The sequence below is a fragment of the Calidris pugnax genome, unplaced genomic scaffold (genome assembly GCF_001431845.1).
Source record: "Calidris pugnax isolate Ruff unplaced genomic scaffold, ASM143184v1 scaffold20, whole genome shotgun sequence".
NCBI lineage: Eukaryota > Metazoa > Chordata > Aves > Charadriiformes > Scolopacidae > Calidris > Calidris pugnax.
The window spans coordinates 15,751,639-15,777,938 of NW_015094510.1; the positions used below are offsets into that span (position 1 = coordinate 15,751,639).

A 26,300-nucleotide genomic window follows, 5' to 3' on the forward strand; every position below is an offset into this window, starting at 1 on the left:
TGAGTATTCTGCTCTTTGAATGTTCGTACTGTTTTTGATTCTTTAGATGCAAAATCAAATACTATATTATCCTGCTCACGCTGATGTAGTAAAGCTAAATCATATACGAGATCTTCAGATTAAATTATTGTGAAGTTATTATCTCTATTGATGGTAGTATGTCAGAATCAATGTTGCATGTGTCTGTAGGATGTGATCATACTACTTGAGCTACAATAAAGTTATATTTTCATTTGGAATCTTTCAGGGAGAAAAATATTATAAAATAGTTTTATATAGAATTGTTGTATTTTGAGTGTATTCATCATATAAGACCAGCTCAAATTACGCTTAAGGTGAAGAATAGATTTTTCAAAGCTAATGAAGAGGGTGTCCCTTAACTAGTCATTCAAAAAGGCAAAACATTGTAAGGCTCCTTGAGGTGACTGTTGGGCAGTGTTTATATACTAGTAATTTAAGTGTGTTCAAGCATGTTCCTAGAGGCTGAGGCTAAGTGCAATGGAACAAGGCTGCTGTAGTAAACTGTCTCTTCCTCCAGAAACAGTGTCAGTGTGCGTTCTGCCTGTTAAGAGTGGTCTCTGGAGTAGTTCTCAGTATCGTCTGGGAGAAGACTGCTTGTTGGCATCAGCCTGTGTTGTGCTCAGGACTAGCATAATATCCCAGGTGATGTACCCAAGTACTGCTTGCTTTGCTAATACAGACGTGGTTTTAGATACCACTGATGTGGTCAAGGAGATGAAGCAGTTCTCCTAGGAGAGATTAGGCTCCCCAGAGGGGGGAAATTGCTCAGGCTTAAAAAATAATTAAGGAGGTGCATGGAATTTACTCGGAACTGTTCAGCAAATCCCATAGCATAGGAACTAGGGGACATTTAGCTAGTAGATGTCGTTTAAATGTCTAGAAGTTGAACTTGAGGAACTTGCTGCTATAGGAGGTTGTGGAGGCAATTCAAAGTGTAAGTGCACTCAAAGAATTTAGGCGAATTCACAGACAATGTGAAAGATGGACTGCAGAAAGTAGCCCAGCTCACTTACTCTCCCTAAATAGCATCTCCAATTGATATATTAGAGACAAAGTACTGGGCTAGATGAACTGCTGACCTAGACTGTTGACCCAGACCATGAGGATATTTCTTATGTTCTTATTTTGCTCGAGCAGCTGCCTGAGTTTAAACAGCAATTTCAGGAAAATCCTATTCAGCTTTCTAATATGTTGCATGATTCAGTTTTGTTAGGAAGCTGGTCTTGCTGATCTGGGCTATGTATCTTGAATTTAGAGTGAATGGACAGTGAAGTAAAAGTTTTAAGATCAGGGAAAATGTCAAGTATTCCATGCGAAGACAGATGTTTAATGAACTACTATTTCTTTTTGCAATACCTTTTATGTTTTTAGGATGGATTTTGCTTTTAATACTGTGCTAAGACGAAACCTCTGTAATCCACACCTACTTAATTAAGCTACTACAAGGATTAGTATGTTGTTCATGTGATCTAGGTTTATCTTCTAAAATATCTTTTGTAGAATAAGTACCGTTAAAAAGTATGAAATTTCAGTGTTAAAACAGACAGCCTCTGGCAACTGTGGTTTTTGTGTTTCAGACTTTAGTCATGTGCTGTTAATTTTGTTTTATTTGTGCAAGAACCATTTTTAGGAAAATTAAATAGCTACAGTCTTGTATTGTCAATTTGAATGCTATTCTCTGAAAAGTGACTCTCTACTGTTTTTCATCAGGAAATGTATTGAGGTCATGTGGATCATCATTAAATAACTGTTTAAAGGAAACAATTTATAGTTCCAGTGAAAATTGCACAAATCTAGTTGTTGACCTAATACTTCCATTTCTTAATAGCAATGCCTTAGCATATTTTGAGCTTGGGAGGAAAATATGTTAAGACAAAGTTGTTAGCATTGAGAAATTACACTTTTAAATTTTATTATGTTCTATTGTAGTTGGTCATGCTTTGAAAGTGCTTGTAGGATTCTAGAGCTTGTATCAAGGCCTCAGTGTCTTAAGTTCTTCTTATTTTGTTAAGCTTAATTTGTGTTTTGTTCATATAGAAAGAGAAATGGCATTTGAAATGTGGCTGAAACATGCCTCCCACTGAGATTGACACATCAAAAATGAGGTTTTGCAGTTTATCATAATTATCTTAGAGGAACAGGCAATGGAAATCTGGAAGAATAATGCATGTTAGCCTTTGGGTAGCAGAGCTTTAGATACTGTGAAAAAGCAACAGGACTTGTCACAAAAAGATTGAGGCATGGGAAGAGAGGTCAAACCATCAGATTTTTCCAGAGCTTTTCACTTAGTTCCAGCCAACATGAATGTTTTGCCCAGAAGAGGAAGGAGATCAAGGTCTAGAATATTCGCTGTGAAAGAGGAAGGCCTTGGTTTTCATAAGTACTGATGTCAGGGTTCATGAAGTAGCATGTTGGACAATGAGATGTGCAAGCTTGTACAAAGCCACCTAGAATGAGATGAGAGAGCTATAAATACTAAGCAACATTTAGATTTTATTTGCTTAACACGTGATGTTGTGAAAGATCCGTGTTACCTTTTCCTTTAGGGACGTTTTCTTGCATCTTTGGTTATGTGCAGCAGGCTTTTACTGGATAAGAGGGAATCCCTGTGAGTGACGGTGTGGCTTTGGTAATATCTCTTCTGACCAGAAAGGTGTCAGTGTCTCTCTCTCTGTGTATATAGCTTTAATTATTCTTATTTCAAATTGTATCTACTGAAATGGTAAGTGTCAAAAATGTCCAAAAATGCAGTGATTACTCCGTTGGGGTTCAGCAGTAATAAGGCAGGTCCAGCAACCAGTGCTGGTCACATTGACACACGTTATCCCAACACAAAGACTTCTGAAGCCAGCAGTTTTTGAAACTTCTGAAATTACTTCAGTCCCGATTTAGATAGACTCTATTTTGGCACACTTGGCAACAATTACAGCCTATCTTGGAACAGTTGTAAAATACAAATGTAAATGTACAACATAAAAGCAAGGCTGAAAGTGGAAGCTGGTGAAATAAATACACAGTCAGGCATCAAGTGCACTAATAGTTTATTGACAAAAAGGCTGTATTTCGTGTTTCTGGGAACTGAGTATTTAATTAAACTCTGGCAACACAATGTTTTCTGAAGACCTGTAAGTCTTATTTGAAGTTCATGTCTAAAATCCTCTTGTTTCTAAGTTTAGGTTATATTATGAATGGTCACTTTTACTGAATTTAATATTCAGATACACTTGAGAAGATCTGGAAAATTTCTTCACATGGTAAAATGTAAATAGTGACTATAATTCGTTGTGGGTTCTTTTTTTTCAAATGACCCTAAAGCTTCTGGAGACATCTTTCTCCAGTAACAGCACTGTACCACAAGAAACAACTTAAAGTAATATATTTTGAAATGGATGCTCAAAACTGAGCTAAATCAGTATTGAATCACTTGGCCCAAGTTTGAAAATGTGAACATCCATCAAATCTCATCAAAGTTGCAGCTATTTTAGGGTAGGACTTCCCGTGTTTTCATTAATTTGTAAATTTGCTATACCAGAGGTGAGGAATTTATATGATTTCTGCCTTTTGCTCACCCTTCCTTTCTCTTCACTATTCCTAAAATGAGTAACACTCAAGTTTCCTGTTTTCTTTTTTGTAAACCAGACCCATTTTATTTTCTTTTAGCAATTAAACACAGTACATTTTTTGGCCATAATATTGAAGAGCTGTGTATACAAAGACCTGTCTCTCTCTGATTCACAGCAGGAGGAGGACATACACTCTATTTAGACATGTACGAGCGAGACTGAAGAAAGATGTGTCCAGAAAGGAAATTATGAAATTCACCTGCCGTTCTGGTTTTTTCCTTTGTTCATAATTTTGGCTCAGTTCTTCGTGGTTACAAACTCTTTCTCTCACAGAAAGGCAGATTTCAAATGAGAATATAGAAGTCTAAAATGGTAACAGGCTTCTGCTTTGGTATATGTCAGACTTCCTCTGTTTATTTTGGCTGATAACTGTGCTTTTGCTATCAATTCTGCATTGCTTGGGTTTATAAAATCGGGATAAACATCTTTCCACAAGTAAAACTATACATATCGTTTCATGCTGTGCATCTGGTCCACTTACTTTCTCATGACTTCTAATAATGTTTTATTATTAATGAATGTACAAACAGGCTTGGGTCATGTAAAGAAGGAAATGACACAATATTTCCCTTATGTTGAATACTTATGTTTGCCAAGTGGTTATGATGAAAACTTGAAAACTCAAACATTGGGAATTCTGGGCTTCCTTCTGAAACTTAATGTAATGGTTTGATTAATGTTGATGTAATTTGTTGAAATGATTTAAGCTGTACACACAGCTTTTTAATATACTAAACAGTCAAGAAAATAAAATCTGTACAGGTACTGTTTTACTGAGTTGTTACTCTCGGTTCTTTGAAAAATGTTAGTTTAAAAATATCTGTACTTATTCTTATCTCTTTTTTTCTTGGTGGAATGAAGGCAGGAAGCAGTGTGAAGTGAAAAATAACGTATTTACTAACTAGAAAAAAAAGTTGTTTTTTCCCAGTAAACCTTTTTTTTTTTTTGTACGTACCAGACTTCTGTAACGTATACCTGTGTAATGGTTGTAAACGCTCTTTTATTTTTAAGGTTATTCTTGTGCAAGTTAATCCAGGGGAAGCATTTACAATAAGAAGAGAAGATGGACAGTTTCAGTGCATTACAGGTAAAGCTGATAAATTTATTTTAATATTTCCTGAGTCTGCATCAGGATAAATAAAAGGCAATTTGTGGTGTTGAAAGTAAAAGACTGACAGAAATTATTTTAAATACAAGAGCAGTTTAAAGACCAAAAAGATCAGGTGTGAAAGATCATTGGATTTAGATTTCACTGCCGTAGAGTACTTTTTCTTATATTAGATTAATTTGTTGGGGAGGGAAAGTGGGGGGAACATTTTCAGTTTGCAAAATAAACAGCGAAGTGCTGTTGTAGCAACTTTTGACTAACTTCATTTATTACACAGACCTCAAACTAAAAGCTGCAGTTGTTAATTTGGTTTGAGTATATTTTTTAATTCCTTGCTGTCATGTAGCATTGTTTGCCTGTCCCAACAGTAGCTCTGTTATCCCACTATTAGTTTTTCACTATCTCTAGGGGCCAAATCATGTCCTTTCTGAGTTCTAGCAAATGCACCTTCAAAATACAAATGCTTCATGTAAGCATAGCATCCCTGTATGCAATAGTCAGTCTGGATGTTGTTTTCTATTCTGAATGAAAATAGCTACCAGTTAAGCCTGTCTACAGCTGCAAGAAATAAGCAATCAGATATTGCTGCTGTTTAGAATACCACTTTACTGTGTTATAAGAGAGTATCCACACATTCAGCTATGAGGTTACTTTTTTTTTTCCTTGTTATCTGCTGGACCAATGAATCCTACCTTCTTTTTTTTCTGGATTTTGGCCCAGCTTCAACAGATACTCCTCTGGGAAGTTGAAGTAAGTATTTTCCAGCTCCTTTCCCCCCTTTCCCAAGTCTGAGAACAGACAAAAGGTCTGGTTTCCAGTGTCATAGGCAGGTCCTTTGACTACAAAATAACTGATTAAAGGAGGCCTTGGATTGTAATTAAGTATATTTTGACAGTCTTTGAAGTTTATGTGTCCATTAGCACCATTTTTCAAAACTTTGTGCTGGTTGTATAGTGCTGTTGCTTCCTTTGAGCTACCAATGGATCTGTGTTGTAGCTCACAGTTCTGTAGGGCTTATTTGAAACATAGCTGTGTAATAATTACTGTATCCAAGGGCACATAGTGATTTTTGTCATGCCATTTAAGTTGAAGAACAGATAAGATGTATTTTTCTTCTGTTGCACAAAATAATGAGGAGAATGGCGTGCATTGCATTTTTGCTTTTAATTTTGATTTATCAGATGGGGTTTAGTTGAGGGGTGGAATGAATTAACACTTTTCTTGCATGATCATCTTGAAGGCAGGAAGTGTGTGTGAAGAACTGCAAAAATACTGAGATCGTATCTTTTTAGATACAGTTCTAACCTTTCATGGAACAGCTTTTATCCTTGCCTGGTCTCTTGCATTCTGAATAGGTAGCTCACTATTGTGATTTGATTCAGTTGCTGATTTCTTTACGCTTTAAATATGAAAGTATGAGCAGTTATTAGGCAGTTGTTTCTGGATCTCACCAAGTGTAAGCTCAGGTATGGTCTTAACTTTCCTGAAAAGTGGCGCTGGCGATCTAGGAACCTAAATCCGTTCTGCAGCTTTTGCAGATCTCCTGTCATATAGATGTTCTCCTTGTCCTTCCCCCTTCCAGGACATGAAAATGTGGCTTATAGTTGGTAGTAAAGCAGAGGGCATAGAGGTTTTTTATATGTGTACATTCACTGATCTTAGGATAGAATCTGAGTTGGCCATCATCTTACGTATGTTGCTTTTCTGGTCTATTCTTGCTACTCCTGAGACATTTCTCTGTTATACGAGTGCTTTGCCAATGAATCTTTCTATGCTTGGCCTGTTGGGTCTGTCTGGCTTAAAGATGAAATTCCCTTAGTAATTGATGGTGTGCCTTTTTCATTGCACATGTTGCAACTAACAAGGAATGTCCACTTTCCTTTTTTCTGTGTATGGATTTGTTTAAAGTGAACAATTTCAGGTTGTGTAATTTGGTATTGATGGTCCTTTTTGCTCTGCCACAACTTCTCAAACCTAGTTTGCCCTTGACTTGGCTATAAAATGGATGACCTGTCCCCAAAATGAGTTACAGCCACAGGAGACTCTTGCATTAGCTTTAAAGAAAGAAAGCTCGCATCAGTTCCCTCTTCTTTTCTTCACTGTATGCACTCAGTCATTAGGTCAAATCAAAAGTTAAAGATGTGGAAATGCATAATGAGTATGGTTTGGAGGAAACCTTATAAATGTGCAGAGATGCTTATTTCAAAAAAGGCACAAAGAAAATGAAGATGGCTGAAATTCAGTGGAGATGCAATCAGCGGGAAGTTAATTCAGTTATAATGTTTCCTAATACTTTTTTCCAATCTCAGGTTTTTTAGTAAATATTTACCCTTCTTTATACTCTTTTCTGACTGACTTAAAAGTCTCTGCAAAGAATACATGTTTAGCTTTTTCTGTGATGTACTATGTAAAAAGAGCTAGTTTTACATACATTAAAAATGTGTATCTGTATATTACTTTGCAAAAGCACAGCATATATTGCCCACAAGAAAAATTATAATTATGTACAACAAATATATTGCATATTGCAATTAATACATTTTCATCTTGTATCACACTGAGAATCTACCTGGAGGAAAAGCATTAGTACAAGCAAAGATTTTTCATGAAATGCACTTGGTGCTTTATGACAGACATTCCCTTATCCCTTCCAAAACGTGGCTTGTAAAGCTTACATGTAGAATTCACAATACTTACTTATTTGTGATAGAATGGTAAGTGACCACCAAACAAATGTCTCTTCATTTCTGATGTTTACTTTCTAGAATGAAATGGTTCTGAGAACTTAATTTCCTTCACTTTTTGTGGGTGGTTCAATATTCTACAAATAACAAGGACTTCAGTTCAATATTGAACATAGTACAATTTTATTAAAGGAACATAAAATTTTCAAGTACTATTTTTCTACATCCGTATTCTAATTTATACCTAACATATGTTAGCCACCATTTTGCTGTCTCTTTGGACTGAAGTCTCACCAAAAGATATCCAAGGAAAAAGAGAAAAAAATTGAGATTACAAAGGATAATAAGAATTTGGAATGTTACACATTGACCAAAGATTAAAATGATAAAATGTAGATTTAGGTTCTTTGCAAGGCAAGTTGCATGGGCATATGTTTAAATGGAAATCATATAATACTAAAATGAAAGAGCGGAAGTTGAGAGATGGCGAGCTGCTTCTGGATGGATCCCCAACAGAAGTATAGATATGCAGATGCCATAATTTGGGTGATTTGGTAAGTCACTGTTCCTCAGATGATTCTAGATCTCTCTTGTGCTTTATTGCTGGTCAGTTCACCTTGAGGTTGCACTGTCTGCTGAAGTCAGTGTGGAATGTTTATAAATCTAACCATAATGTTAGTTGTATTTTCTTGTATCATATCCTTGTCTGTTGAGATGCTCCATTAATCTTTGTGCTGCTCTTGTCATTGTTATTTTATTTGTAAAGAGGACTGTCCTTACTTGGATACTCTATACACAGAGTAGAACTTCTCAACCTGAAAACAAGGAGAATCAGCGTCTCTTCAGGAGAAAGGAGAGGTGTGAATAAAGTCACTATTTTAGAGCTATCCTTGAATCAATGAAGTAACAAAAAGTTAAAGCACCAATTAATGGTGAAGCACACAGTGGTTTTTCTGTGAACTAAGCTTCTGAAGAAAATGCTGCATTTATACCCAAATGTCTGTACTGACTCACCATCTTTTTGCTGATGTAACTCTCGTAGATGATCTGTAAAGCTTTGGCTGGTCTGGAACTATGATAAGTGAGAAGTGGCTTCTTAATGTGGGCCTCTTCTATAGCAATTAAGATTGGGTGAAAAACACTCTTAAGAGATTTCAAACCAGGAAATAATCTTAAGATTGGCAAAAGAGCAGTGGCTGTTAAGGGACCTTTCCTCCTTGCTAAATCCCATTTTTTTTATAATAATATGCATATTTTATTATTGATGTCTTACATTTATATTTCTGTAAAATAAGAAGTGTGGTTGCTTTGTATTTCTGCATTTAGCAGTCTTGGATCTTAGTTGCGTTTCTTTTACACTTATTTTGACTTAAATACAGCTTCAAATGAGCCCTTCGGTGTGCCAGTGGCCATTTTTCTGGTTTTATAAAATATTTTCTTTGGCTGCCTACTGGTTTGTCTGATAGCGATGACTTCTGCCCCCTCTTGACGCAACTTCAATTTAAACCATTTGTCAGTCTCCTACTTTCCAAAGACACTGTGCTTTTCTTGCTGGATAGATACGAAGATATCTCTGTATCCATGTGTTAGACCAAAATGTTTATTTTCAGAAGAGCTCTTTGAAATCTATGAAACTTCCCACATAGACTTCTGTGGAAACTTTCCTTAAGCCAAAATTTTCTTCTATTAAAGTGAAATAATCAGCTACATTACAGTGATTCAGAAAACCAGGTTTGAAATGTATGAATGGGCTCTCTTTGTAGAAGTGAATTACTGCAGATCACTCATTCATGAGTTCTTCCTATTGCAGAATAAATGAATGAAGATGACTCATCTTGAGCACATTTTATAACAGTCCCAAGTTACAGCTAAGGGCTATTAAATGTTACTTGACATAATAAGAGAGACCATGTTCTATATGTCTGTGCAAAGGAGAATTGCCATTTTCATAATAAAATAAGAAAATTTATGTAAATTAGAATGAGTCATAAATACTTCATGCTTTGAAATAAAATGAAGTATCAGTATTAAGGTTAGTCTCTGGGATAAAAGTTAAACAATCTTAACCTCATTTTTTTTTCCCTTTAAAATAAGGAATATAATACTTCTGAAAAGTGTTTTCAAGGAAGTAAAGAGGAAAAGAAGATCACATAAATTCTGAGACTACAGTAGTGAAACAAACTTTAGTTAATTTTAAGACTAACTTCAGCTTTGCATCACCAAACCTGCCCACTACTCAGAATACTGTGGGGGAAAAAAATCCCTGTTATAGAATCTTAGAATGGTTTGGGTTTGAAGACACCTTTAAAAAATCATCTAGTCCAACCCCCTGCTATGGGTAGGGACACCTCCCACTAGACCAGGTTGCTCAAAGCCCTCTCTAACCTCACCTTGAATACTTACAGGGATGGGTCATCCACAACTTCTCTGGGCAACCTCAACCTGTGCCAGTGTCTCACCCCTGTCATCATAAAAAATTTCTTTCTTACGTCCGATCTAAACCTAACCTCTTTCAGTTTAAAACCATTGCCCCTTGTCCTGTCACAACAGGCCCTGGAGAAAAGTCTGTCTTTCTTACAGACTTTCTTTGTATATTGAAAGGCTACACTAAGGTCTCTCTGGAGCCTTCTCTTCTCCAGGCTGAACAACCCAAACTCTCTCAGCCTGTCTTGACAGGAGAGGAGCTTCAGCCCTCTGATCATCTTTGTGGCCCTCCTCTGGAACCATTCCAACATCTAACCTCACCTTGAATACTTACAGGGATGGGTCATCCACAACTTCTCTGGGCAACCTCAACCTGTGCCAGTGTCTCACCCCTGTCATCATAAAAAATTTCTTTCTTACGTCCGATCTAAACCTAACCTCTTTCAGTTTAAAACCATTGCCCCTTGTCCTGTCACAACAGGCCCTGGAGAAAAGTCTGTCTTTCTTACAGACTTTCTTTGTATATTGAAAGGCTACACTAAGGTCTCTCTGGAGCCTTCTCTTCTCCAGGCTGAACAACCCAAACTCTCTCAGCCTGTCTTGACAGGAGAGGAGCTTCAGCCCTCTGATCATCTTTGTGGCCCTCCTCTGGAACCATTCCAACAGGTCCATGTCTTTCCTGTGCCGAGGGCCCTGGAGCTGGGCACAGTACTCCAGATGGAGAGCAGAGCAGAGTGGAGGGATGGAATCACCTTCCTTCACCTGCTGGCCACACTTCTTTTCATCCAAGATATGATTGGCCGCCTGGGCTGTGAGTGCACGGTTTCAGCTCATGTCCAGCTTTTTATCCTCCAGTACCCATAAGTCCTCTGCAGGACTGCTCTCAATCTATTATCTGCTGTTATCTTCTGGAAGGTCTCATGTGGTTTTGTTTGTTTTCAGATAGTGTTAGAGCAACCAAGCTGAACATTTTAAAATCCAAATGTAGCTGCTATTTAAGCACACTTGAAGAAAAAAGAACCCTAGGTTTATCTTGTTCTCATTATCATCTGGTGCTTTGGTGTTGAGTATTATTTAAAACTAATTTATTAATATTAGAGGTGGTTAAAGACCCATCATAAATTCTGTACAAATTGCTGCAAACCCCTCTGAAGGGACTTTGTTAGTTGCTAATTGGAAGATACCTCTTTCACAGGAAGACAACGGCTTATTATCAAATCCTAAACCCACTGTGTTAGGTGGGGGAAGTGTACACTGTCATTCTGTGGAAATTTTAGAATGACTAAGAGCATTGTCCAGATGCTCCTCGAAGTCTGACAGGCTTCGTGCTGTGACCATGGGAGAGCCTGTTCAAGTGCTCGACCACCCTCTCAGTGAAGAGCATTTTCCTAAATTCCAACCTGAACTTCCCCTGGTGCAGCTCCATTCTGTTCCCTCGTGTCTTATCATCAGGGAGAGAAGATCATACTATATCTTGTTTGTTAAATTGCTCAGTATCCACCTTAGCATTGGGTAAATTTAGGAATAAAAGAATACTTATTTAAATACATAGATCTGTAGCAGTGGGGCAAACTAGCAAAACCAATATAACACTAAAAACAAGAATTCTTTTCTTCAGTATGTCTAGTCTTCTAGGTAGCTTAAGATCCCATATAATGAAACCTTACAAGTAAACCCAGATGTGTATTACAAAATTTAGTGCTCTAGTTTTCCTGCTCCCATTAAGAACAGCCTACTGGAGCCATACAGCGAAGCTACTCTGGGTGATCTTTCTTTTCTGTAGCCCAAGAAGGAAATAATCTTCATCCTTGCTTCCATTTACCTGTTTCTCATTTCTAAATGCTGGAATGTTACATGACAACCTGTGTATGTTTGTTTTCTTTCCTTTTTATCTTCAAGGATGCTTTGCAGCTTTTCCCTGCTGTAGCCTTCTGAAGGCACAGATGTAAGGTTTTATACATAAGTTCATTTTAAAAAAACTAAAGAAAACCCCAAAACACTACAAACCAACCCTACCCTAAATCACTTCAGTTGTCTTTCCATTCCTTTTGTGTGAGTACTGTAGAAGACTAAACATGATATGCAAGGCTGAAACTGGATATTGATACTTAGATGAACATCCTCTTCCACATGTTAATTTTAGAATCTCTGTCGGAAGTATTTAGAGGGCCTTCTTAAAAGGCACTGAGGAAAGCAAAGACAAGTTGTCTGAAAGCATGAGGTCACAAAAAGCTACAGTGACTTAAAGCCACTTAATTCTTGATTGAGGATGTCCATGTAGAGTTTCAGAGCTGAGTCTAGGAGTAGCTTAACTTTAAAGCATCTCTGTTCGGAAATGACCTTCAATATACACATTTTAAATTGTTTTATAGATGTTCTTATTTCCAGGTATGCAGTGAAACAGAAAACAAGGACATCGGTATTGATCAACTATGCAGGAGTATGACTGCAGAGGAGACTTGATTCTCTTCTGTGTTGCAACAAGATGAGGAAAGTGGCCACCAAGTCTGGTTGTGGCAGCTTGATTTGGAGCTATCTCATTCCAAAATATTTGTAAGTAGGAGCTGCTCTTTTTATAGCTTAGGGTGATAAACAGAGTGCATGGATGCCCTGGCAAATTTTGTCAAACAGACTGGGACCCTTCTGCCTTTTACATGTAGGTTAGCATAAAAGTTGGATGGAGATACAGCAAATAACTTTCTGATAAGGTAAAGAAATAATGATGGATTTAAGGCCTCACTGTGGTGCATGTAGAATGCTCATGTTTTGGCTTTGACACATCAGAGAAATTCAGTCCACGATTCAAGTACTATTGGCAGGTAAAACTTGCCTGTGAGCCCTGCTGCTGCAGCTTTTCTAGTATTACTGCTGGTATTGTGCCGAATTAAAACTAGCACTGGGTATGTCCACTTGATTCTCTAGTCCCTTTTGCAGTAGGGCAGAGACAATCCTCACTCTTTTCAGGGTTATCCCTCAAGTTCGTTTTAATAACTCAAAAAACCTTGCAAAATAGTGCAAAACAAGGTCATTCCCCTGACCAGAATGAAATACAGCAATCCAGAAGTCTGTTGTTTAGATCCGGCTCTTTCTGCTCCGAGAGTGGCCATGAGAATTAGCCTCATAACAGAGCTTCCTCAGCCTTCTCTGGGAACTGCCTGACCTTCTCCTCGGTTAAATCTGATAACTGACCAGGTCTTGGTGGTCGAAGTCTCCTCCAGCCTTTAAAGAAGCAGTCAGGGATGATAGAAGAAGCTGTTGCTGTAGAAGCTTCCTTTATTCTGCTGCTTTTTCTGCCAGAGCTGCTTGCATTAACCGTTGTGCTTACTTCGTTAGGATTATAAATAATAGATTTCTAAAACATGCTATTCCTAGAATAAACTAAACTTGGCAAAAGTTTTATTAAAAAGCAAAGTAGAATTAAAAAACAAAGTAGACCTGTTTTATCACCTTCTGCAGCAGGAGATTTTAAAAACAACAACAAAAAACCCAGATTAAAAAGGAAATGCGTTAATTCAGATCTCTTTCAGTGTTGGTTGTAGTGTGTTTTAGGGAAAACTTGATTTTTCTGTGGTTGATTTCTGCTTAAAATGTATTAAATAGATCTAATATCATTATTTTCTTATCCTTCTGTTAGATATTTGTCTCACTTTTATTCTTATTTAACACCTTTTGAGATGTGAATGAGTTCATAACTTACTATATTTATTATAAGGTGTTCAGTCGGGTTCTCCCTTTCCTGTATATTCTGATCAGTTAATTCTTCCTTTTTCTCTAATCTCCTACTTTATTCCCTCTTTTCACTACACTGCAAGATCCATACTGCAAACCCAGCCTGACTGTAGGAACGTTCTGGAGACGCTTGTTTGAAATATCAGTGCTTCAGCTGCATACTGAAGACATCTAATTTTAGGTGGCTAAATGTGTGTTTCTATATGTGGCCTTGGATCTAAGCTCCCATTATAACTAGTGAAGATTTAGTCACTAGGTATAGTACAGTCAGTGCTTTTCAGCTGACATCAGTTTGTGCTGAATAGCTCTCCAGGCTCCACTGTCTGTACCAACTAGATCTCCACTTGCTATAATGGGAGTTTAAAGTCCTAACTTGCATGCAGACACGTAATTTTAGATACCTAAATGAGATGTCTCCATTCTGGAACTAAAGCCTGGCTATTATGAGCTGAAATAAGTAAGGCTACATCCTGAAAACATCTCATTTGAGTGCGTTGTTTCACAGTTGTACCCACAGTGAATGTCTCTGTCCTCAAGCATTTGAACTCGTTGAACTCATCCAGTTCCATTAGCATCCACCATCTCACATATTACAAGGAAGGTAACAGGACTTGGAGGTGCACGTTGGGAATGGAGTTACAGCCCTAAATTGCAGCTAGAGAATGCCCCTGAAATTTCATTTCCATGAGTGTAGTCAGTCGTGTCTAACCCACAAGGCTGTGAAGTATTAATTCAAACTGCCGATATTCAGGTGCTACTGTAGGCTGAGTCTGGAGTCAGTTGGGTGAGTCTTGTATGAAGCACCTTAAGCTTGGCAGGTCTGTCTGGCAATATTATAGTAGTCCCCTGGCCCTGTAGACAGTTTATATGTTTTCTTCCCTGACTGTGCTGTTGATGGGAAAGAAATAGCCCCGTACTACTTGCTTTATGGGGAGAAGATTTAGGTAGGATCTCTTCTTGGTTTCTAATGTAAGTAGAAAATTTGTCTAGTGTAAGTAGTTAGCAGTTTGAAGTCAATCCAAGATCAGAGATGCAGGCGGAGAAGTTTGAAAAATATTTTACTTAGTATTTTCACTTAATATCCTAGCATTTAGAATGACTTCTGCTGAAAGCTTTTTCTGTATCTTAATTGGATACAATTTGATTGATTGAAATAATAGCATTTCATGAAGATTGCTAGCTTATTAAATAGAGAAAGAAGCTTCTCAATTTCACTCATTAATACTTTTTAAACAAATGATGCTTTTATTTTATAGAAACTTAAACTTAGTGTTTTTAAGTTGACTTTGCACTGGGTTTCATAAAAATGGAAAGGCTAGAACTCTGTGCATCAAGGACTTTTGTTAAATCCTCTTTTACCATATGTACAGTATGAATACAGGCTGGTGTGTCATCTGTTGGAAAATGCTACAGGTTGTTAGATAAGACCCCAAGAGCCCAGGAAGCTTCTTTATCGTTCTACCCTGTGAGACTCAAGTTGTTTTGCTACATCCTTGATTTATAGCTGTAGCTTTGAAAGCATTCGGACTTCTATCAAAGAATTACTGTTAACAAAGAAATAGCTTTGAATTACTTTTGGTTTACTTTGCTGTTTAAAAAAGTAGTCACAGCTGCCTTATCTTGTGGACCACTGTCAGGCACGCAGTAGTTGTGAAGGGTGGCAGAGAAGGAAACCAATAGAGGTTAGGGATGGATCTTCTGGGAAGCACTACTGAGGAAAAGGATCTGGGAGTCCTGGTAGGTAGCACACTTTCCATGCGCCAGCAATGTGCCCTTGTTGCCAAGAGGGCCAATGGAATCCTGGGCTGCATAGGGAAGAGTGTGGCCAGCAGGTCGAGGGAGGTCATTCTCCCTCTCTACTCTGCACTGGTGAGGCCACAACTGGAATACTGTGTCCAGTTCTGGGCCCTCCAGTTTAAGAGGGGCAGGGAACTACTGGAGAGAGTCCAGCGTAGGGCAACAAAGATGATTAAGGGATTGGAGCACCTCCCTTACGAGGAAAGGCTCAAGGAGCTGGGACTCTTTAGCCTGGACAAGCGAAGACTGAGGGGAGACCTTATTTATAAGTATCTAAAGGGTGAGTTGAAGGATGTTGGAGCTGGACTCCAGTGATAGGACAAGGGGCAATGGGCTCAAGCTGGAACATAGGAAGTTCCATTCAAATATGAGGAAAAACTTCTTTACGGTGAGGGTGACAGAGCCCTGGAACAGGCTGCCCAGGGAGGTCGTGGAGCCCCCTTCTCTGGAGATCTTCAAGACTCGCCTGGATGCAGTCCTGAGTAATGTGCTCTAGGTGCTCCTGCTTTAGCAGGGGAGTTGGACCAGATGATCTCTGGAGGTCCCTTCCAACTCTGACAATTCCGTGATTCCATGAAACCAAAATCTTTGTGGCTGTGGAGCAGCTGTGTGTGGCTGTGGCCATTATCTTTCCAGAGTTCCGCAAGACAGAGCAAGCTCCAGAGGATAGAGCATGTCCAGGCTGCCGCAGCCATACCAGCAGCTTACAGGGCCTGATGTTGCTTGGCCTCCATGCCTTCTCCTTTGAGGCTTAAAATTATTGTGTAGACAGAGGGCCAAGGTAGCAAAAGAAAAAGACCAGGTGGTTAGTGTCCCTTTCTTTCATTTTCACCTCTGCAAGGCTACTGTATTGTCTGCGTAGATCCAAGTACACTTTTCTTGCCAGAATGTAATATCTAGCTGAATGTTGCAACTTTGAATCCAGGGACTTTTTTTATTCTGTTCTTAGTTTTGGTTTTTTTCTAATGGATGAATCAGTAGCGCATGGCTTGATAGATATGGCTGTGCATATGTTATTAATAGTAAATGATTATAGTTGTCTTTTTTTGACTGTCTGTTAAATGACTGAGGTTTTGTCAGCTTGCATGACTTACATGTTCATGACACTCTTCAACTTCATTAAAATCATGGTAATGTAACTTCCCTTCCCCTTCTTCCTTTTGCAGACATTCAGCAATCTGTTTTACATCTAAAGCGGTTTATTATCCAAATGAGGGAAAGGAAGAAGAGGAACAAGATAACAAGGTCATTACAAACATATAGTCTAGCTGTGCACAAATATAAACAGCTACTGTGTAATGTGAGTTAAAGACCAATTACAAGCACAGAAGTTCATCCATTTAAAACCATTAAGAAACAGCGTAATTTTATGGAGTTTCAAACAAAGTTGGAAGGGCCAAATTCACTGGTAGTAAATACAGCTATCCACAGTGCTGTTCTTGTTCTCTTTTTGCTAAAGAGAAGCTCTTTCTCACACTGCAAAAAACTTTCTAGAAAATGCAGTTGTCTAGAGCACGTGCCCAAGGACACCATCCAAAGAGCCTCGGATTTTTTCAAGTGGTTGTGCAGCGTCCAATAACTTGTAGATGGGTCTCAACTTAATGGTATTAGAGCTGCTAGAAAAGCTGACTACACCTTCCTTCCCTTTCGATTAATCAACTGTTCTTTTAGCACATGGTTTAATCTCCTGTGCTCATTCTCAATTTGTTTTTCCAGCCCATTTTCCAGCAGTTTCATTTTTCCTTTCCTTTTGGTGCCCTAGATATGGGTCATCTTCATAAATACCATGTATATTGTGTTTCCCTTGGATGATTTTGACATTTGTATTCAAATGTAGAATGGATGTGCCTTCCAAGGCAACTAAAGAAAGCTGCAATAAGAACTATGAATTCCAAACCGATAGTCTGTATTACTGCTTCATTAATAATTCTTAAAAGGAGTTAATATGGAGTTAATTGTAGTTTGAACAAGATGTGAAGAAGTTACTGTGAGTAGGATAGTGAGTATTTCTCAAAATGCCCGCTTCATAATGAAGTATTGCAACAATCATAGAAAAATCTTCTGAAATACGGACAGGCCATTTGAAGTAGGACTGTGCTGTGCAAAGACCACAACAGGACCACAGGTTGAAACAAAGTCCCAAAAGTCCCAAAGTGGGGAAAGCCCTACTTGTAAAACGCAGCTTTAGCAAGCTGGTTCCAAAAACTAACCAAAAACCAAAACCAAGCTACTAAAGCAAGCAATCAAATTTGCAGGAAGAGGGCAGGGAAAGAACTGTTAGGTCCAGGAGCTGTGACTTAATGATACTGCAGCTTTCTCCTCTAAGAATCAGAATGGAAGTTGAAGATTACAGTCGTCTCTTTTGCTCTGTTTTTCCCATGAGTTGCATTTAAGGTAGTCTCTTGAAACGCAGCATTTAAGTGAAGTGCTACTGTGTTACATCCTCAACTGCTTTAGCCTTGAAGGAGTTGTGTGGTGAAAAGCACCGCTCCCTTGACAGAGTTAGCTCTTACTGTTTATGCAGCCAAGAGACCTCTTAGTAAAACTCTTTAAGTAGCAGGTAGGTTTAGAAAATTACATGAAACATACTTTAAGTTTGCATTTATTCTTACTTTTTGTTATGCTTTCCATATATTTTGTTTCTCAATATGTGATCAGTCACAGAATTGTTTTGTTTGATTTAAAAAAAAACCCTAAGATTAATCTTACCTAGCTTTTAAATTCAGATTTAAATCTGAATTCTCATCTGACTTTTTACTCTTATTTTCCAAAAGATAGTACATACAAATAACGCCGTCTTGTAGGCAGATCCTTGGAGTGCCTAGAACCCAAGATGAGTTTGGGTATTTGAGAAGCTAAACTTTTTTTTTTTTAGAGAATTTTTTTTCCTGAATTGGATAGTAAGGGGTCAAAAGCAGAGTGACTACCTCTGATTTAGTGTGACACTGCTGGCAGTCCAATTTTGGGGAGGATCTGGTGACTAACCAATGCATCAATGAGTGAACATAGTTAAGTTACAAGGGCAGTCTGAGCAACTGGAATCAGTTAAAATTCTTCCAGCATGGATGAGTTTTAAAAATCACCTGCTAAGAGAGGTGAAAAATAAAAGTGAGTATCAGCAAAAGCTGAACTGAGATGCAGAGGACTGGCTGCTGTGAGCCTAACTTCCGCTTGTTTATCCAACTTATACTGCAGGTGGGTACAAGAGGACTGCCAAGCATGAGGTTTTGAGACTGGTTATTGATGGTTTGATTGCTTTTTACTGTGGACTTCTGGCCCGTGTGTGTTAAAACAGTGCTTTTCTACACAGGTTTTAGATCTGACATGATGTGCATGTAGCCTTTTCAAAAAACTATTTGTAAAAGGTGTGGTTTTATGCTTACTGCACCCTTCTAATTCTTACGCAAAGAAAGATTGCATAAAAAGGAGGAAAATGTACCCTGGAAATACCCTATCTTTCTTGTAATTGCAGCTATATGCACTCTCAAGTTTCCTTGCATTCCTTTCCAGCAAAAACATGAGAAATACTAGACTAGACTAGGAGTCTTGTTCATATGCCCACACAGCTTTATCTCTAGGTTGTTTCCCCAATTTATCCTCTGACAGGTCTTTAAAATACCATCCAGAGCACTGATTTGCTCATAACAGCGTTCCAACTGTCCATTATGTTCCTAGAATTTCAGTATGTTGTCTTTTTTTTTCAGTCACCAAGCCTCATCCTCTCATCTGAAAAATAGATCCGTTATTTTTGATGGGAAAGAGTCCAGTCCCATGTTGTTGACAGCAGTTAAATAGAAGGGTGTTGGGTTTGGGATTTTTTTCAGAAGCACGTAAATGTACGTTGCTGGATCTTCTTATTGTATGGTGGTGGTGTGCTGCTGTGTTTGGATATTGGCAGGTAGACATATCTGTGCAGCTTCAGAGAGCTGAATGGGAGGTCTCAAGTGCCTGGGAACGTGCTACATAGAAAAAGAAGGTAAGGCTGTATCTTTGTAGGATATAGCTTTGGGGGATATGAAGGCCAGTGGGAAGTAACTAGAAGAACACGAGAATGCAGTTGTAAAGAATTGCGGGTATGCAGTGGAGCCTTGAGGCCAGATACTTACATGTTGCCTGTGTCCATGCTGCAAAATTCAAAGCATAGTACAGAATGTTTTTTGATCTCTATCTCTAAAGAGCTTCAACAGAGTCAATATAACCTTAATCGTTTTTTTCATGTTCTAAATTGTGAATGAAATAGGAAACGATTGAATGCTAAAGCATGATGCACAGCTAGCCTAGAATGTAAATATATCCCTTCTTAATCACTCAGTGACCAGTTCACTCGGGTGTCTTTCAGCTTCTGAGATATTCTAGAAACACTTTGCATTTCAACAAAGCTGATCATCCAAACAACTCCAGTGGCATAGAAAATGTGGATTCCGGAAATGGTAAAAGATCAACAGAACATGCATTGGCTGTCTAAAGTATTGTTGTTTGAATGGTACCCCTGAACCAGGTGAAATACAGTTATATACAACGCAAGGTCATGCATAAGATTAATAAATTATAAATGGGGATCTCCTCACTTGAAACTTGAGGAGGAGGAAGCAGGCAAGCTATTTGACTCACAAGGTAAGTATTATCTCTAGTATAATGTATCTGGAAAGGTTATTGTGATCATAAAATACATCTGGGCAGTTGTTGCTAGTACAGCTTGAGACGTTTAGTAGCATTTTATAGGGTTCTGCTGAGATCTCAACTGTAATTTTATGTTCACAAAAGATGACATGAAGCTGATTCCAAGTGTTGTAGGAAAGAGCTATTAGGATATTCAGGAGAATGAGGAGCTTATTTTATAAAAAAAGAGTAGAAGAGCTTGGTTGGTTTGGCTAAAAATGAGGTTTGTAAGGAATAGGTAAGTAAACACCAGGGATTTAAAAAAAAAAAAAGTTAATGCCAGAGCTGGTTTAGAGCCCAGCTGGATGTCAAATGGCTATGCATAACTTTTATCTAATTTCAAGAAACCTTCTGGCTACATAGGAGAGTTGTGCCCTAGAACAGCTCTCCGGTGGGAGATGTATAGGTAAAAGAAATGACTGGTTTAAGATTGGTCTTGATGCTTTTATGTAGGATCCATTTGTGATGGATCTTGATGTATGATAATGGAGGAGAGAAATGAAGCAGCAATTACAGGTGAATAGACTTGATTCATGAGGTCTTTTTCAGTCCTTGAGCCCTGGTGGTCCAGCAATGGAAAATTTAAATCTCCTGCATCCAGACAGTAGTGAAGCAATAAATAGGTTTCTGCACAAAGAACACGTTTACTTTCCAGCTATTAAGCAATTTTCTTGTCTCACCTCCTTAGTAGAGGGATATATTGATCCATACATAATGTATGGCAAGGAGCTCCACTGTATGCATGTGTCTTTTTTCCCTTCTGGTTTGGAATGACAGCTTCTATATGTCTGAGCCATTTTAGTTGTTTCATCCCTGGCCCCTTGTTTGGCACAGGTAAGTAGGTTCCTTACATAGTTCTTTCTGGCTCTGAGTTCATTTTGGCTGGCAAAGCAGTTGGGTACATTACTTTCTAAAATGTATTTGGTTACAGAACAAATTGAATTTGAAGAGCCTATGCAACAGCATAGGCTTATCGTTGTGTCTGGTCCCTGTTCACTGCTTTACCAGATACTTTCTTTCTGATAATACATATTTATTAGTGTTGTTGAAAGCTTTTTATCAACAACCACCTTTGTCACAGATGCTCTTAATGTTTGAGCTTACATACTTGTCCTGTGTGATAACTTGCTTGGGATTTGAAGAAAGTAATTCCTTGTTGAAGGGATCTGTAGAGAGTTCATTGTGAAGAGTCAAGGAGCTTTTGTCACATAAAACACCCAAAAGACCAAATTTCAAATGCTAAAACAAGTTTAAAAGATAGAAATAAATTTTTCAAAAGCCTTTATTAGTTAGCCTGTGGGGATTTTTTTTTTTTCAGCTAAGCTATACCCTGAAAAAAACTTTGAGATTGCTTTCAACAGTAAAACGTGAGGTTTGCGGTGGGAATTGGTTGAAGGTGTTTAGTGATCTGTACAATAGTAGAAACATTTCACTACAGAAGAGGCTGCATGTGTCAGTAGTAAGCCTGGTGCCTTTCTGTGTTGCAAAGTCTGAGAACATCAGGGTTTTTTAGGTGTACCCTGATTTTGGGTTAATTAATTTGGGACCAAGCTTTTTGAACATGAAAGTTCTTGTGTGTTGATCGTTAAGTCATCAGCAGAATTGGAAGTCTTAATCTAAATATCTCAGTATTTATAATGTCAGGTGCAATGTTACTAAGAATTTTCAAGATCAGTAGTTCTCCAGCACAACCTTTATTTCCATTGTCTTCAGAACTTTCCCTATTGTAGCTGCCTTCATAGGCTTGTCTCATTATTGGTGAAAAGATATAAAAAGTATGTCTGTGATGGACTGTAATCACAAAGGGTCACGTTCTGGGTGTCTGGATTCCACCTTAGTTCTAACTTCAGAAGCTTTTAGCTGCAGAAGTCTCAGACGCAGCCCAGGTCACCCGCTGCATCATGACCTAATCCTAGCAAGCACATTGAATCCATTGCTTCTCCTGTTCTGACCACGACATGACCATGGCATTCCCTACATGCCTGTAATTGTACAAAACATGAGGTCGTGGGGGGACAGCCAGAGGCCAACCATCAAAAACAGGCCAAAATAGAGACGACGGAGACAGTAAACAAATGTTGCCTTTCTCTCTCCCCCAAAAAGAAAGATAGGCTCTTTGTTTACTGAGGCTATATTAAGTTCATCCCCAAATGTGAACAGTATCAGCAGCGGGAAATTGGCTAAAGCACTTGCCCAGAATTGAGATCTGAGGTTTTTAGCTCTATGAGGTACCACAGAATCTGAATCTGTAGCTCCCAATTCCAGCAGAGCCCCCTAGCCATGAGGCACTGCGGTATTCTGAGTTTAGGCTTTTTTTCATGTCCTCTTTAGGAGATGGGCATTTTCATCTCATAAAAAGATAAGATTCCAGAGGAAAACTGCATGAGAAGGCAGTCTCTTTTTTTGTTTTTTTTTTTCTTTTTTTTTTTTTCTGTCAGTGTAATAAGGATTCCTGCATGATTTAGGTGAAGTCCTGTGTTCCTGTTTTAAAGGCTGGCTCTGTATTTCCCATTAAAAGTTCTTGGATTAAAGATGTTAAGCATCTCCAGCATGGACAAGAGCTTAATGTATTGCGTTCGAGTTTCTAGTGGTCCATCTTCAGCACCAGTGGCTGGTGTTATTCCATAGTTTGGTGTTCTCCTAGATCGGGGCAAGCTGTGGGATTAATCTGCTTGAGCATAGCACAGAATTTAGCCTACCTACCAACTGAATAGGAAAACCTTCTTTTCCTGACTAGGAATCTACTCTCACAAAACTTGATGTATTCTACTGAAATGGGACAGAAGAGTGACTAGAGCAGGTCTGAGCCAGGTATCTACTTGAGGACACGCTGTCTGTACTTAATGATTTGTGTCATAGAATTGTCTAGGTTGGAAGGGACCTTAAAGATCATCTAGTCCAATCATCAACCTAACTCTGACCAAAAAAAAAAAAAAAAACCCCAAAAAAAACCAACACACAAACAAACCACACCCCACCACTAAACCATATTGCTGAGGACCATGTCAACCCATCTTTTGAAAACCTCCAGGGATGGTGCCTCAACCACTTCCCTGGGCAGCCTGTTCCAATGCTGGATAACCCTTTCCGTGAAGAATTTTTTTCTAATATCTAATCTAAACCTCCCCTGGTGCAACTTGAGGCCATTTCCCCTTGTCCTGTCACCTGTGACTTGGGAGATGAGACCGACCCCCGCTTCTCTACACCCTCCCTTCAGATAGTTATAGAGTGTGATAAGGTCTCCCCTCAGCCTCCTCTTCTTCAGGCTGAACAACCCCAGCTCCCTCAGCCTCTCCTCATAAGACTTGCTCTCCAGACCCCTCACCAGCTTCGTTGCCCTTCTCTGGACACGCTCTAGCACCTCGTTTGGTATGAGGTGGCTCTCTGATAAATGTGCAGAAGCACAGAGCTGTCCCCAGGAGGCAGGCAGTGAATCACCCTGCTGAAGCCAAGTGTTTGCTTTAGATGCTGTAAAGCGTAAGGTGTGTAACATCAGATGTTTTCAGTTTGGTCTTATGTCTCATTTTTGTCGTGTGAAGATTGTGTAATTTGCCTGGGGCTTCTTCCCTACAGTGTGTGTCATGACAGAAGGATTTCACCTTACCGAATGTCACCTTTTGAATTGTCAGCTTCAGGGATTGTTTTCTTCACTAATGATGTGAAACAAAACCATGCAATAAAGTGTTACTGAAAATTTATTTCATAGTTTGGAAACCTACATCTGAACATTTGTTTGTGGAACTGCAATGTTGGTAGAGTCTTTGTTGGCGGACACAAGTGAATGCTTCTAATGTAGGCATAAAAATAGTTGTATGTGGTGAGCGTGAAGAGAGAAAGTCCTGTGGGACTGAAGTCTCTCCATTTCTTTGTATTGTTATAGCATTTTTACAGAAGACCTTTTAATCTCTCCAAAACAGCAAACTTACCTGATGCAAGAATTATATCTAAGAGAGTAAAATTTCAGTGGGACAGAGCTGTTGAGTGTGAGGGGGTTTGGGTTTTTGGGGTTTGTTTTGTTTTGTTTTTTTAATTGCCAGTTATTGTTAACCTTTTACCTTTACTAAGAACAGGATTTAGTCCTGGTTTTGCACATTAGAACTCTAGTTGTGAAGCCAGTATATTTACCTAGTTTTCCCTGTTTCTGCTAAATCACATCAAATCTTGGATTATGAGATGCCTGGAAAGCTGAGACATCTCATGTCCTGCTAACTTAGTTTTATGTCTTGCAGTTAGAAATTACCACTCCCAAAGTGGTCCCTCTCTTTAAAGAAGTGTGTGGTATTTATTTTAGATATTAGGACTTCAGCTGCTTATAATCATAATAATTTTTCTTCTTCTTTGGTTTTATTTTAAGTGGACCATTTGAATCTGCATTGTATTTGTTTATATAATTAGCTTGAAGCCTAAACAACTTGGAGGTTTTCAAATGAAAGTACACGTTATTAGTAGATTCCAGGAACTCAGAGTAGTACATCTTCAGAGGTGTCTGCCTTGGATAGAAATAAATATTTGAGTTGGGCACCAAATTTTCTCTTGGCAGTCTTTTCTGGTATTAATTTCTTGCTTGAGTTTCTGACACTATATGTGTTGTAATACTCAATTACAGTTTGCACAAACAGAATTCTATTATATCTATAGAACCTTCTGTGTATTTTTATCCATAGTTTCAAAATACCCTAGAATTTGGTAACATTGTTTCAGCATTTATATGTATGGTATTGATTTTCTTAATGTATCATAATCCTATAAGTAATTTTCAATAAGTCATATTCAAGCCATAATCTGTATGTAGATATATATACACATGCACACATATGTTTAATATGTATAAACATTTGAGGGAGGAATATTAAGAAATTTGCACAAAAGAGGGGGGACTTCTCTGTACGGAAGCTCGGAGACAGAAGAATGTGCCAGATAATTTTACACTCTAGTTTCCAATCAATGTAGCCAAGTAAATATGCTCAGAAAAAAAAATTTGTTAGTATAAAAATTTGAATATAATGATGCCAAAAAGGCCTTTACAAGTAATTATACTACATAATTTCATTTTTGGCACAACCAGACGGGAGTGGAAGTTGAAATTAGTGCTTGTTCCCTTCAAGATCTCTCTTCTCTGTATCAACGTGCTTTTTTGTAGAAGCCACTGTCTACACACCAAAAACTGCCAACTGTTGAGTCTCACTTGCATTGTTCATCTCTTAGCCGCAACCAACTATCAGTAGTAATGCTTAAATTTATAAACTTTCCAGTCTGTAGGGCTATATGGCCAAAAAAATAATTCCAGTTAGAAAAGAACAAATTCTAGCGGTAACAACTGTTACATGATTAAATTGTAGTTCATCCCGAGTGTTGTGAATCAAATGGAACATGATTAAGCAGTATGCACAAATATTAAATATTAGTCTGAAAAAGTCATGGATCAATACTGCTTAGCGTAAGTGCTAGGAAATTAGGCTCTCCTTGAGGAAAAAAATACGCAAATACGCAATGCAGTTAGATTAGGAGTGCAGATTATTTTTCCTGCTAAGAATAAAAACATTTTCATCAAAGCTTCTCTTGTGTTAAGAATGGTTTATCACATTTGAAATGCAATGATTTATGGTTCACCTGATATTTAAATTGGAAGACTTCAAGGGAGAGAGAACAGTTTTTTGACATGACTCTTCCACAGAGTTACTAAATAATTGACTTAAGTCTAAACTTAAAACAGCAAACAAAATGGAGCAACGCAAAGATCTCTGTTGCAGGGTACAAAGTCTGTTTTGTATTCCCACATTAACATCTTTGATTCATTGGTACTTTTTGTTAACAAAGCAGGATAGAGTTGATCACTGTGCCACACAATTGCTTCTTCAGAAACTTCAACAACACGTGTTTTAATCTATCTCAACAGACTAAAATCATCCTCCTGCAAGCTCCCAAGTTTAACTTCTCATGTTGGTGAAGCTGCTCTAAGATGTGGGGTTGTAGTCTTTTTAAATCACAAAACTGCACAATGGTCGTTGTTTAGAAACAAGTGAAATGAAAGTACGTTTAACATTTAAACATAGAAACCATTGTCACCTTTTTCCTTTGAACATAGGTGAGGTCATTATAAAAGAAAACCGATAGCTGTAGTAATGATAAAGTGCTATAGGAACCTGTCATCCCTGTACATTGTCTGAGAAGAGACTTCACATCCTTTTTTTTTTTTCTCCCCTGAATACATATGTATGGTTTCATGGGAAAGATCAGGATCTCATTAGGATGTAA

The 26,300-nt window shown here is 38.2% G+C and overlaps 1 protein-coding gene across 1 annotated transcript in view; it reads left to right on the forward strand.

The window, feature by feature from the left end:
• Positions 1 to 26,300, forward strand: part of FNDC3A (fibronectin type III domain containing 3A) — a 125,726-nt gene that overhangs the window by 34,704 nt on the left and 64,722 nt on the right. The window contains exon 3 of the mRNA XM_014965979.1: positions 4,656 to 4,731. Coding sequence (XP_014821465.1) covers positions 4,656 to 4,731 — 76 coding nt within the window. The remainder of the gene's footprint in view (positions 1 to 4,655; positions 4,732 to 26,300) is intronic.